This window comes from Pleurodeles waltl, chromosome 10 (assembly GCF_031143425.1).
Source record: "Pleurodeles waltl isolate 20211129_DDA chromosome 10, aPleWal1.hap1.20221129, whole genome shotgun sequence".
NCBI lineage: Eukaryota > Metazoa > Chordata > Amphibia > Caudata > Salamandridae > Pleurodeles > Pleurodeles waltl.
Window position 1 is genome coordinate 342,477,582 of NC_090449.1, and position 14,562 is coordinate 342,492,143.

Sequence of the window (14,562 nt, forward strand, 5' to 3'; positions counted from 1 at the left end):
TTTTAATGATGTGAAAAAAAACAGTAAAGGAAATGTCATTAACTTTGCTTTCTATGTAGACATTCTACACTGCTATATATTTAACAGTAATGGGGGACTCCCTTTTCAACAACGAGGATGATTCAAGCATGTGAATCTATGAACGATCCAATGCTGGAGAAATAATGTAACACTCCTAGTTCAAAAAATGCATAAAAAAGAAGAGAAAAATAAACACAGTTTGTATATCCCAGGCTTATAGACAGTCACTGTTTTCACACTGATCTATGTTTTAATGGGATTATTTTTATTTTGACCTACACCAAAGGTATTTACCACTTATGGAATACATTGATCACATAGATGGAACAACCATCTGAACATACTTCGTACCTTTACAAAAGAACCATGGATTAAGGATATTGTAAGAGGAGCATAACTCCTCATTCAGTTTAAATCTGAATGAGGCAACCAGCTAATTAGTCTTGTCCTAGGCCGCTAATGTTTCCCCAGTATTTAGTAATACTAATGACATGAACAAGAAAAACAGTACCTGGGGTTGTATTAGGCCACCTGGAGGGAACGCGTAAACATTACACATAACTGGAAGAGGTGTTGATACCTATTGGATGTAACACACCATCCTAGATGAAGGAGCTAATTTCTGTCCCATACTACTCTTCAGAAAATACTCTAGACGTTTTCTAAATGAGACACTGCTGAGAGACACCTTATATGGCTTGTAGTTGTTTTGAGTAATTTCATTTCAAATGTGAATAGTCTTGGTGTTTACTTGTAAATACATAATGAGACGTAAATATTAATTATATTGATTTTATGTGGCTAGATTTATTGACATACATGAACACATCCTACTGATGGAGAGTATGAATCTCAAGAAAGTTATACCACTCAGATTTAAAAATAAATATTGTTTCTTGTAAACTGAAAATGACAAAGCACTTTCTGAACATTCAGTAATATCCTTCTCTTCTCCAGGTGTAAATCCCTAAGAACCAATGTCCAGAACAAGATCAGGATTGGTAGCACACATAAAAATATACACACGACGTGACAAGTCTGGTCCAAGACGACGTGCTCGACCAATGTTCTCTGAAGTAGAAAACGGGTCTAGTCCTCTACAATCTGCACTCTTACAATCTGCAGATGGAAAGGACTCTGTTCTTGGGTTTTGGGAGCTCAGATCATCCTTCACCAGGTGTTCTGGACATTGACTATTCTCCCTCATCAGGCTGCTTGCGTCTTGTTTCTTTAGCTTCTGTGTGATTTTTGCACACAGACTTTCTTCCTTCTTCACAGTGTCTGAGCTTTGACTCCCCTGCTTCTTTGGGGTGTATGTGTCTTGACTTTTCTTCTTGTTCAGGGTGCCTGGGGCTTCACTGTCCCCCAATGCCAACCTGAGCAGGACTTCACTCTTCTGCCCTAAACTGTCTGCAGCTTGGCTCTCCTGCTTCCCTAGACTTTCAGAGGACTGGCTCACTTCTTTCTTCAAGCTGTTTGGTTCTGGAATCTCCACTTTCTCTTGGCTATTTCCCTCCTGTAGGCTGTGTTTGCCTTGGCCCTCCAACTTCACCGGGCTGCGGTGGTCTTCCATCGCTCTGTTGTCTGCACCTCGACTCTCCTTTACTTGGCTTTCTAAGTCTTGTGTGCCCTTTCGGCCAGAGTATTTTTCCTTCTTGACTGTAAGGCCAGTTAACAGGTTAAGCTTCTCTTTCTCTGTACTGCAGCCTTCATAAGCCTAAAAGAAAACACAGCATTGTTATTAAACACATTTGTGTGGTGATGTATGTCTAGTGAGTGGGAACCTCAAAGATGCTTTGTTTCTGGAACACTGGTTTTGACAACCAAACAATTACATAGGCTGGTGTAGAGATGTAATGCTCACTTAACGTGAATATACACCAAGACTACTTCCAGTTTCTGATAAACTAAGGGGCAAACCAGCTCGTAAAGCCTACTAGCAGATTAAAGAGTGTACTTAACAAACCTGTATCGATACACAAACCATGATATTTTGAGGGACCTAAGAATATCTGTAACTTTGCTGGATTTATTATCGCACTGCAAGTTTCCTTTTTTCTGCCTTTTGGTATCTTTGCATAATCAAGTGAGAATTGGCACCAGATTTTTTTAAAGGGGACTGACTTGTAAAGTGATTTATGACTGATCTTGTACAGAATTAGACCAGAAGAGGCTTCACCTCCTCTAGAATACTACAAGGATGAACAAACTGCCCTCTTTCTTAGTAGGGCTAATGAATAGTGTCCTGGGACCTGCCACCCTCCCACTCCAAAATCTAAAAGACTTAGGGCCTGATTTAGAAGCCAGCAGATGGGTCACACCGGTGACGGATATCCCATCTGCCAAATTCTAAATGCCATAGGACATAATGGGATTTAGATTTTGACGACTGAGATTCCGTTACCGCTGTGATGGAGTAAACCATCCACCAAGTTCTAAAGCTGGAATGTCTCTCAAGGTAGTTCCTGCACTTCACAAATGTCAAGTTCATTCACTTAAATACCAAGACACAATAGGTCACCTTGGGGGCCCTTATGATGGCGAGGGTCTCTCTCCCACACATGACCATATCTCATCTATTAGTGATGGCTCCTCCCTGGCATGAGACTTGTTTCTGAACACAGGGTCCTTCTGCAGGCCCACACTAGCTCATGACAACTCATTCTATGCTGGGTGCAAATGCTCCCAGGGGCATGATCACCCAACGTATTTAACTTACACAAACAGTATCCTCTCAATCCAGCACCTCTGAACATCCCTTCAAACAGTGGGTAAAACAGCTGGCTACTTGGGACCTGGCCTCTTTCTCAAGGCACCAGCCGTCTTTTTCTTTCAGTAAGATATATATGAATCAGCCCAAAGTTTATCACCACCAATCTTTCCACTGATCAAGTTATTTCTTTTTAGTCATTAAGGCTTCTACAGTGGTCATTACTAGGGGGTCCTGTTCTTAATTTAGCATTAAGATGCTTCAATAAAGTGCAAAAGAGGGTACTTTCCTACATCAGATAATTTGTTACCGAGATATGTCACTTGTTCATCTGATAGAGACTTCTAGTTGTAGATTCCTTACCTTAGAACAGATACCCAAGCAATACCATCCCGAGAGGAGGGTCTGCGAACCAAGATCATAGGAAGTCCTGCAGGACCTAACGGGCAAACTCCCCTAGGACCTGACTGTCCAGGCAGTAGTGTTTTGTAAGAATGTGTAAGGATGCCCATGTTGCTGCCTGGCAGAGGTCCAGGACTGGAACTCGGTGTGCTAACACAGTGGTTGCAGCTGTTGCTCTAGTAGACCCTCTGGGGGTTGCTTTTTAGCCAATGCGTAGCACATTTTAATGCAGAGAACAACCCATCTAGAGATAGTTCTCTTCTGCACTGCCCGACCTATGTGTGCATCCACATAACTCACAAAGAGTTGATCATCCACCTGGAACTCTTCGGTCTGATCAAGACTAAACGGCAGTGCTTTTTTTGGGTCCAGATAGCAGAGTCTCTCCTCTTATCTAAGAAGGATGTGGGGGCGTAAAAAGTAGTGATGGATCTGGCACAATGACACCCTTGGCCAAGAGAGCCGTAACCTCCTTGCAGAGAAGTGCCAGAATCCTCCATCATCCAATCATAGGATGGTGGCAGGGATGGAGGGGTAGTCTCAAAGGGAAGGGAGTACACCCTTTGGACTATCTGCAAAACCCACCTACCTGACCTAATGGTATGCTAGCGGGGCAGGAGATGGCAAATCCTGCCTCTGACTGATCGCTGGTGGTGAAGCATCAGACTAGGAAGGTTTAAGGACTGAGGGGGCTGGGGTGGAAAGGGGGGTGTGGGTGGTGGACTGGCTAGACCGCTGGCTCCCCAATCCACATGGATGCTGAATCCCATGTCCCAGGTCACGCAGAAGCTGGGCAGCATGCACTGCGCAGTGGCTAGCAGGGAACGGACGTGGCTGGGAACCCCTTGCGTAGCCACAAAAGGGGCAAAAAGCAGAATGAGGGGGTGAAGTGCATCTGCGAGGCCTAGGGACCGTGCCGTAGCCTGGGACTCCTTAAAGTGCTTGAGCGCCGAGTCTGCTTTGTCTCCGAAGAGACGGGTGCCATCAAATGGCATGTTCATCAGAGTGGATTGGACCTCCCGTGAAAGGGCAGATGTCCTCAACCAGGCTTGGTGCCTCAAGGCCACTGTTGAAGCATCTGATCTGCCCAAAGAGTCAGTCATATCCAGCCCACATCAAATTGTGAACTTAGCTGCGTCTCTCCCGTCAGCAACAACTTACAAGAGAATGACTAGGGCCTCCTCCAGGACCTGTGGCAGCACTTACGCAACCATGTCCCATAAAGTATGGGTATAACGGCCCAAAAGGCATGCTGTGTTCACAGACCACAAATCCAGGCTGAAGGAAGAAAATAACTTCTTCCCAAGGTGATCCAGCCTCTTGGATTCCCTACCCGGAGGTGGAGAAGGGAACGCGCCATGGGATGTTGAGGCTTGGATACCAAGCTCTCAGGGGTGAGGTGCTGGGTCAGAAATGCCGGGTAGTTAGGCGCAGGCCTATGGTGGCGGGCTATTGTTCTGTTTACAGGAACCCCTATGCTGGGTTTGGACCAGGCCCCCAGCAGGACATCAATGAGGGTGTCATTAAAGGGCAAAATCGTTTCTGACGTGGAAGCCCCAGGCTGAAGCACCTCAGTCAGGAGATTAGTCTTGACAGCCATCAAAGGCAGCTCCAGGACCAAGACCTCGGTCACTCTTCGCACCACCATGGAATAAGACACCCCCTCCTCCGTAGCCACAGTAGGAGGAGAAAGCATGCCAGCGTCAGGGGAAGTGTCCGGACCGCTGGCTTCACCCAGTTCCTGAGCCCAGTCCATAGGGTCTTCAAGCTGGTATTCTAAAGGGTCCACCAACCCCTCTATATTCTCATGGAACTCATACCCATAAGAATAAGGGTCAGGATCCAACCTAGGAAGCAAAGTCCCTACCAAAGTTGGAATCGGCATCGAGCGATGCCGGTGTGGCTCCGTGTCTGCAATAAGTATGGGGTCGGCGATGCCCGTGGGCCTGGGCGGTCAGGAGTGTCGAACCATAGTCGGAGAAGGTTGCAATGGTACGACCGAAGCAGTTTCGGATCCGGGTTCCCCCCGGAGCTGAAGCTGAAGCCACCAGGGCAGAACCTCAGGGGGCCCCTGCCGACTCTGCAGGGCCTGAGGGCACTCCGGCAGGGGCAGCCTGCCCAAAGATGAGGCACATGGCCTTGTAGAATTCCTTCAATTGGGCAGGGGTGGCTCCCGGAAACTCAGGGAGGCAGGGAGCTGACCCAGAAGTAGGTGCCAAGGATGGAGGCTTGGAGTGACAACACTCGTTCTACCTCATCGCGTCATCCGACGTATGGGGTAAAGTCAAAGAACGCTTGTGCTTCTTCAACTTCTTTTTATGCTCACCCGAATGTCCTGACTATTTTTAAAGGGATGACGACGAATGATGAGGGCTCTGCAAGGGGTATCAGGATCTTCCTCTCGAACGGCAGCGATACAGAGCCAAGCACTGGCCCGTAAGTAGCTTTAGGGACCGCTCCCTCAAAGCCTTAAGGTTCATGGCCCGGCATTTGGAGCACGACTTCGGGTTGTGGTTACGCTCCAAACACCACAGGCACACAAGGTGCAGATCCATCACAGAGATCATCAGGTGACAGGAGTCACAGGGCTTGAAGCCGTCTTCCGTAACGACATCCTCGATGCACAAAGAAGTCAAAAAGCTTTGACAAAAAGTGGAAAGTCAAGTCAAAAAGTGACTGTAGGGGTAGCTCTCTTTGGATCTGCGCATAGTCTTGCGCAGAAAGAAAAAAACTGACGTTAGCACGCCCAGAGAGCCCCTGTAAACAACCTGCGATGTAATATCCGGTGACCACGGCACCAATGACAAACGCAGAGTCGACCAAGCCACCTGACAGCACGCAGGAGTACTGCTCGGAGAAAAATCTCCGGATCCAGACTGACGCCTGGGGGAAAAGTAAGGAATCTGCAACTACAAGTCTCTATCAGATAATAGATTCACATGCCGACATGTGACTAACTCTGCCCGAGCCCTACAACCTTTCCTGAGGCACCGGTACAGCATGAAGTTTTAATCTCTAAGTATTAGCCAGCACACCCCTGACAAGCCTTTCCACGGCTCATTCATTCACAGGAATCATGTTGGCCCCAAGACTCCATAGAAGAGTATGTTAATTTGGTATAGGTACTCCATCATTAAACAAGCATAGGAAACAGTGATTGTGTTTTAGCCAAATTGTACACCAATGTGACTGCTATTTAGCATGGCTATACGTTAGCAGCGTGTAATGGAGCGGTGTGGGGTAGTCTGAGTGGGGTAGACTGGGGTAGAGTGGCAAAGGGTAGATTGCGGGTAGAGTGGTGTAGAAAGGAGTGGTTTGGATAGTGGTAGATTGGAGTAGGGTAGATTGGAATGGGGAGGTGAGTAGATTAGCATGGTAGATTGGAGTGTAGCAGATTGGAGTAGATTAGAGTGGGGTAAATTAGAGTGGGGTAGATTGGAGTTGGGTAGATTGGAGTTGGGTAGACCTGTGTGGGATATATTGGGGTAGAGTGGAGTGGGGTAGACTGGAGTGAAGTGAGGTAGATTAGGGTGGAGTAGGGTAGACTGAAGTGAGATAGGAGTGGAGTAGAATACGGTAGAGTGGAGTGGAGTGGGGTAGACTGGAGTGAAGTAGGTTGGAGTGGAGGTGGATAGAGTGATGTGGGGTAGATTGGGGTGGGGTACATTGGGATGAGCTAAATTAGGGTGGGGTAAATTGGAGTGAAGTAGATGAGTGGAGTAGACTGGGGTACATTGGATGGGGTAGATTGAAGTAGGGAAGACTGGAGTGGAGTGAGGCAGATTTGGGTGAAGTGGACTAAGTCGGGTAGATTTGGATGGCAGGTGGTATTATGGAGTGAAGGGGACTAGGGTAGACTAGGTAGAGTAGAATGGAGTGTGGCAGACTGGGGTAGAGTGGAGTGAGGTAGATCCGGGTGGAGTGGAGTTCGATAGATTGGAGTAGAGTCAAGACTGGAGTGCAGTAAGATAGACAGGGGACGAGTGGTGTAGGTTAGGGTGGAGTGGGGAAGATTGGGTGGATTAGAGTAGGGTAGACTGGAAGTGAGTCGGATAGATTGGAGTGGGGTAGACTGAAGGAGGAGGAATGAAGAGGGATGATTGGAGTGGAGTAGAGTGGAGTGGGGTAGAGTGGAGTTGGGTAAATCGGGGTAGAATGGAGTGAGATGTATTGGGGTAGACTGGAGAGGAGTGGGGTAGACTGGGGAAGAGTGGAGTGCAGTAAATTGGGGTGAAGTGGAGTAGATTTGAGGAGGGTAGATTGCAATGTAGAGGAGTAGACTGGAATGAAGTGAGATAGAGTGGAGAGGAGTAGACTGGATTGGAGAGGAGTAGATTAGAGTGGAGTGTGGTAGACTGGTGTGGAGAGGAATAGATTGGAGTGAGGTAGACAGGATTGGAGTAGACTGGGGTACATTGGAGAAGGGTAGATTGGAGCTGGGTAGATTGGGTGTGGTAGATTGGGAAGTTTGGAGTGGAGGTGGGTAGGGTAGATTTGGAGTGGGTTAGACTATACTCGAGTGGGGTTGATTTGAGTGGCATGGGGTAGATTGGAGTGGAGTAGATTGGGTAGAGTGGAATGGGGTGTGGTAGTTTGGGGAAGAATGGAGTGGGGTAGATTGGGTGGATTGGAGTGGGTAGATTGGGTAGAGTGGAATGGAGTGTAGTAGATTGAAGTTGAGCAGAGTGGGGTAGATTGGATGGAATGGGGTGGGTAGACTGGAGTGGGGTAGCTTGGGGTAGACTGAAGTGGAGTAAATTTGGGTAGAGTGGAGTGCGGTAGATTGCAGTGGAGTCGAGTAGACTGCATCACATTGGAGTGGATTGGGGTAGACTGGGTTAGAGTAGGGTAGATTGGGTTAAAGTGGGGTAGACTGGGTTAAAGCAAGGTAAAGTGGGTAAGAGTGGGGTATATTTGATTAGAGAGGGGTTAATTGAAGTGGGGTAGATTGAAGTGGATTGGAGTAGATTGGATGGAATGGAGTGAGGTAGAGTGGAGTGGGGCAGATTGGAATGGAGTAGACTGAAGCAAAGTGGGGTGGGGTAGATTGGGGTACACTGGAGTGGAGAGGGATAGAGTTATTGAGTGAGTGGTGTAGATTGGAGTGGCATGGTGTAGCATGTTGAGGAGTGTCTGAGTGGAGGGGAGTAGAGTGGAGTGGCATGTTGTAGAGTGGAGTGTCATAGAATGGAGTGACGTGGCATAGAGTGGAAGGGCAGAGAGTGGAATGTCATAGTGTGGAGTATATATGGTGTGGTAGCGCAAAACCACTACAAAAACACATTTCAATGGAAATGACCAGTACATTTGCACGAAATATGGTTTTACTTCACAATAATGATAATGTGTGCAAATGTAATCACTATTGTATTGGTTTGTTTTGACTGTATTGAAATATTTATATTCACCACACTTGAGTATTACAAAAAATCTGATTTATTTGTACTAATCGTGATATATTCTGAAACATCAGCACAGTTAATTTTTGTTGTTGTTGTGTGCTAGAAATAAAAAGAGCATTCCTTCTTGGCTTACATGGGGACTCAGCAGGATTGTCACATAAATTCTCTCACATTGAAGTCGAAGAAAGAAAAATAAACACCAAGCTCCCTGGAAGGGAGAGCCTGACATTTGACCTCTGTCTCTGAACACACAGCAAATGTGTCAAGATAAGAACAAGATTTAAAGGCTTGTTTACAGAAGCAAGTTTGTGGAAGAATACAGTAAACAAGGTTTGGGCAATGGGAGGGACAAACTCAAGCTGGATAGCCGAAAGCAAATAAAACGAGCAAATAGAAAGCCAGAAAATGTGAGCTACAGATCACAAAGCCAATGGTACACAATAGGCAGAATGCATTTCTAGGTCAGTTTCCTGAATATCCCCAAGATGTCTTTTCCAAACCAGACAGCAGTGCTGTCTGGTAGGCTATCACCTAAAAAGAGTCACTTACCCTTTGTGCATATAGTACTGAAAGTTTCTTTAGACCACTGGTTATTCCTCATAACACATTGGTTTGTTGACCCTTTCCCACTGTTTCAGGGTTCGTTAAATTACATGGGCTCTCCCATTAAAAAGAAGGGGTTTATGACCTTTTGATGCTCTTTGTTAACAACACTCCTTCTATGGTAACCTTTGATGTTTTGCTACTCCTTCCTAGGAATATCTCTTACAGATCTTCTATACAGTATACCTGTCACACCGCTTTGAATATCAACGTCTTCCCCCATCACCTAAACTTTTGACTTCATTCATTCTCAACTTACATGCTTACCTGATTTCACCTTACTCAGATATCCCACTTGGGAAGCCTTTTCCCAATTCTTCAGTAAATGTAGTGTCAGCAGCCTACTCCCACTGACTGACCAGTCACTGCAAAACTCCCTACAACAGGCTGTGCACCCATGGGCCAGGATTTCTCAATCAACACACAAGTTCAGACTCTCACTTGTTAAACCCGATTACATGTCAGCCCCAGCCTGGTCCAGAAGCCTCTATGGGTCTACTAGAGAGTCTTAAACATGCTAGCTCATTCTGCAGAAACTACCCCTATTCCAATGTCAGTGATTGCCGGGAGAATCCTGGTTCCTGCATCTTCCTGAAGGTGCCTCTATATAAGTTAAAACACATGCTTGAAAAAATACGGGTACAGACATTCTTTGTGTTTATAAGATGCACATTCCGCTAAACCTAGCTTTTTTGTAAGACTGGTACAGGCACGAGGATTTCCTGTGCAGTGGTGGTAACAAAAAGCTACTTTTTTGAACAGCAGTAAGGACACACTTACTAGGAAGAAAGAATAACATGAGACTTAGAATTCATGACCCTCTGGACCTAGAAATCAGCTGCAAAGCTCACCTGAAGCAGGAGATTAGGTGAGGGATATGCTGCTGTCACAGTTGCTGCCATTGAAGGGCTGACTCGATTGAACTGCTGGATCTGCCTCTTCCAGGCCTGCCGAAGTCCCTTCCCATCTTTCTCGACTCGCACACCACTGGTCCAACGGCCTTCTGTTGTGCAAAAGGAGAAGGCTTGATTTTCAAAGCGCTTCCTAGCAGGACCGACAAAGAGATATCTTTAGTAAAGTCTCAGCTTTCTTTGTTACATCAAAGTGTGGTCATGTTCAGGCAATGGCCTCCACAAGGAGGACTCTGGCTTGTCATATATTCACATGAAACAAATATGCTTGTGTGACACTGATGGGAAATAAAGATAAATACTTCACCACAAGAACCGGAGCCAAATCATAAATTCCAAACAACATTTTCTTTTCTCCATCACGCTGCACCATTTGCCGCATAACTGCCTTGTTAAAACACTCCCTGTTTTTAATCTTCAATATCACTTTCAAACACACCACTGACTGAAACTGTCATTGCCTTCCCTACTCTTGCTTGATAGTCAGCTTCCTCAAGGATACCATAAAGTCCAAGCCGAACAGCCCTGGGCTCATCAAGATCATCACAACATATTAAGATGCACACACCCCAAATTCATATTGGAATTCACCATCAAACTCCTCTCTATCACCCTCAACAACTTCTTTTCACAATCTGTAAAGCTGGGTGTTTTATGCCGCTTTGCAGGCCAGGACTTCTAACAACAGCAACTTTCACCTACTTCTGGACTACAGGGAGTGCAGAATTACTAGGCAAGTGGTATTTTTGAGGATTAATTTTATTATTGAACAACAACCATGTTCTCAATGAACCCAAAAAACTCATTAATATCAAAGCTGAATATTTTTGGAAGTAGTTTTTAGTTTGTTTTTAGTTTTAGCTATGTTAGGGGGATATCTGTGTGTGCAGGTGACTATTACTGTGCATAATTATTAGGCAACTCAACAAAAAAAAAAATATACCCATTTCAATTATTTATTATTACCAGTGAAACCAATATAACATCTCAACATTCACAAATATACATTTCTGACATTCAAAAACAAAACAAAAACAAATCAGTGACCAATATAACCACCTTTCTTTGCAAGGACACTCAAAAGCCTGCCATCCATGGATTCTGTCAGTGTTTTGATCTGTTCACCATCAACATTGCGTGCAGCAGCAACCACAGCCTCCCAGACACTGTTCAGAGAGGTGTACTGTTTTCCCTCCTTGTAAATCTCACATTTGATGATGGACCACAGGTTCTCAATGGGGTTCAGATCAGGTGAACAAGGAGGCCATGTCATTAGATTTCCTTCTTTTATACCCTTTCTTGCCAGCCACGCTGTGGAGTACTTGGACGCGTGTGATGGAGCATTGTCCTGCATGAAAACCATGTTTTTCTTGAAGGATGCAGACTTCTTCCTGTACCACTGCTTGAAGAAGGTGTCTTCCAGGAACTGGCAGTAGGACTGGGAGTTGAGCTTGACTCCATCCTCAACCCGAAAAGGCCCCACAAGCTCATCTTTGATGATACCAGCCCAAACCAGTACTCCACCTCCACCTTGCTGGCGTCTGAGTCGGACTGGAGCTCTCTGCCCTTTACCAATCCAGCCACGGGCCCATCCATCTGGCCCATCAAGACTCACTCTCATTTCATCAGTCCATAAAACCTTAGAAAAATCAGTCTTGAGATATTTCTTGGCCCAGTCTTGATGTTTCAGCTTGTGTGTCTTGTTCAGTGGTGGTCGTCTTTCAGCCTTTCTTACCTTGGCCATGTCTCTGAGTATTGCACACCTTGTGCTTTTGGGCACTCCAGTGATGTTGCAGCTCTGAAATATGGCCAAACTGGTGGCAAGTGGCATCGTGGCAGCTGCACGCTTGACTTTTCTCAGTTCATGGGCAGTTATTTTGTGCCTTGGTTTTTCCACACGCTTCTTGCGACCCTGTTGACTATTTTGAATGAAACGCTTGATTGTTCGATGATCACGCTTCAGAAGCTTTGCAATTTTAAGAGTGCTGCCTCCCTCTGCAAGATATTTCACTATTTTTGACTTTTCTGAGCCTGTCAAGTCCTTCTTTTGACCCATTTTGCCAAAGGAAAGGAATTTGCCTAATAATTATGCACACCTGATATAGGGTGTTGATGTCATTAGACCACACCCGTTCTCATTACAGAGATGCACATCACCTAACATGCTTAATTGGTAGTAGGCTTTCGAGCCTATACAGCTTGGAGTAAGACAACATGCATAAAGAGGATGATGTGGTAAAAATACTCATTTGCCTAATAATTCTGCACTCCCTGTACTAAAAGTATGTACTCAATCTATATTCTACTAATTGGGAAACTGAAAAATTACTATAAAAACCCTAATTCCCAAGTTGTCTGTTAAACCTGTCAACCACAGTCTCAACGTGAAATCAAGAGTAAACACTGACAACACTACCAGCAGCTGTTTCCATATTTTGATATTAGCCTGCAAAAGGGGGAATAGCTCAAAATGTTGTTTAACCCAAGACATGTGGCAGCAAAAAACTGTTGGAGACATCACTGATATTACTGGGAGATGAGCAGTGCTCTCCTAGTTCACCACTGTATCTTATTAATGGCAGAGATGTTTCTTAATGGTATTTACACTAAATCAATTGCCACTCATATCTAAGTGATTTGGCGAGTGTGTGTCTCTTTCTCTCAATTTATCCTCTCAGGCCCCCTCCCTACTTTTGTTCCTGTGTCCCGCCACCTTGACCAAGGAGATGGACTGTACTTGCTCACATATTAGGCAGGTTTCTACACTTTATATTCTTAACCAACCTTGATCAAAAGGAGAGAGAACTCAGTCACAATATACTGTTTTAGCCACTTTCTGACATCTCCATTATCCACCTACAACACTTAGGCCTGTGGGAGCTGAACCCCACTAATCCTTTGCACCCCAGAGTTGAATGGAACAAAAACATTAGACACATTATGACTGAGTTCTAGATCAAAAAATTATAATGCTTTAGCTTATTTCCAATTGCAACATCATTAGTCATGTGCTGTGAAGAATCACCCACAGAGGTCAATAAACACATAAATAGGCCAACTAATATCATTGGTATTAAAGTTAATAACGTCATCCCTACAATTTTACAGCTAGTGCTGCATCCTATTGTCATTAAAGAAAAAATTAAATAAAATGAAATATTATTGTAGGCAAAAATCAAATTTGTTTGAAATCTTCTTATATCACAGCATAAGCAAGGGGCGGAAATCAAAACAAAAAGTATCAGGTTAATTTTTCTCCAAAACATTCTCGCTGTTTATTTCACCCCCCAAAATAAAACTCAGTACTTGTCAAAAATCTAAATCAAAAATCTAAATCAAATCCTTTAAACCAACTTATGGAATTTCTCTGCAACCGTCTCTCTTACTCTTTTCAACCTTTGATCAACATTTCCTTATTATCTTGAAGTTTAATCAAAACCAAAGCAAACAAATTCTCTAATTTTATCTCAAGATGGTTCTTCTCTGTATCAGTTTCAGTTTCAGTTTCTAGATCTTGATCATTCCCACAATAGTAACAGCACCCTTTCAGTGGGAAGTAATGATCTTTATCTGTGTCATCCTTTAAGATTGTAGGTAGATACACCCATTCTGGTGAAACATACTTCCAACTGGGAACAATTTTTCTGGTCAATCATTTACCAGGCAATACTTTGCTCTCATCGGATTCCCATTTTGACTACTTTCTTGTATTAAACGTAGTCTCGCAATGATTCAGTTTACAGGGTCTCTTCCTGGGGATTTTTTCAGGCCTCTCTTCTTTAGTGACAGCTCTAGTTCTTGGATGATCTAAAAACCTTGGCTCTCACTTTATCTTGGACATTTTCTTCTTCCAGTAGGTGTATTTTCAACCCTCATTTTAAACTGCAACTTGTTAAGTGTGTCATTTTAATCAGAGACTACTTCTCCCTGCCACCTATGCTTTCCTTTCTTGCATGGCACTCACTCTGAACATTTTGTAACTGGACTGCTGGAATTTCAGACTTTTCATCTCAACTCTCACTTGTAAATGTTTCTTCAGATTTCTCTCTGAGTTTTCAACTCGATTTTCAACTTGATCTTTACCAATTACAAACGAGTTTTCAAAATATTCTTCAGTCTCCCCTCCCTGGATACCCACTGCAAACTTTGCCAGGACTGTCTCTTGCAGTCATTTTTCTCAGCATCTGTGCAACCTTATCACTAGCTTCTGCTTCTTCCACAACATTAATTGCTTTCATTCTCTTTGTCTGAGCGGCGTTGATCCACTGAGGTGCACCAGCACATTTGACTGCACTATTTGTGGTTAAAATGACTGGAAAAGGGCTATTCCAACACTCATCCAAACATCCCTTACAGATGTGTTTGCAGATAAGGATCCATTTCACAGCATTCAGATTGTGACAAGGAGTGTCTTTGTAATCTTTTTGACTGCATTCACCAGACTAGAGCTAGATTTTACCATATCAGCTAGACCTTTGCAATAGTCTAGAACGATACCATCAGTTATTGAAAC

At 44.4% G+C, this 14,562-nt stretch overlaps 1 protein-coding gene across 1 annotated transcript in view; it reads right to left on the reverse strand.

Moving 5' to 3' along the window:
• Positions 1–266: 266 nt before the first annotated feature.
• Positions 267–14,562, reverse strand: part of EME2 (essential meiotic structure-specific endonuclease subunit 2) — a 186,819-nt gene continuing 172,523 nt past the window's right edge. Inside the window, exons 7-8 of the mRNA XM_069210563.1 lie at positions 9,990–10,182; positions 267–1,738 (exon numbers count right to left, since the gene is read on the reverse strand). Of these exons, the coding sequence (XP_069066664.1) occupies positions 989–1,738; positions 9,990–10,182 (943 nt within the window). The 3' untranslated portion in view covers positions 267–988. The remainder of the gene's footprint in view (positions 1,739–9,989; positions 10,183–14,562) is intronic.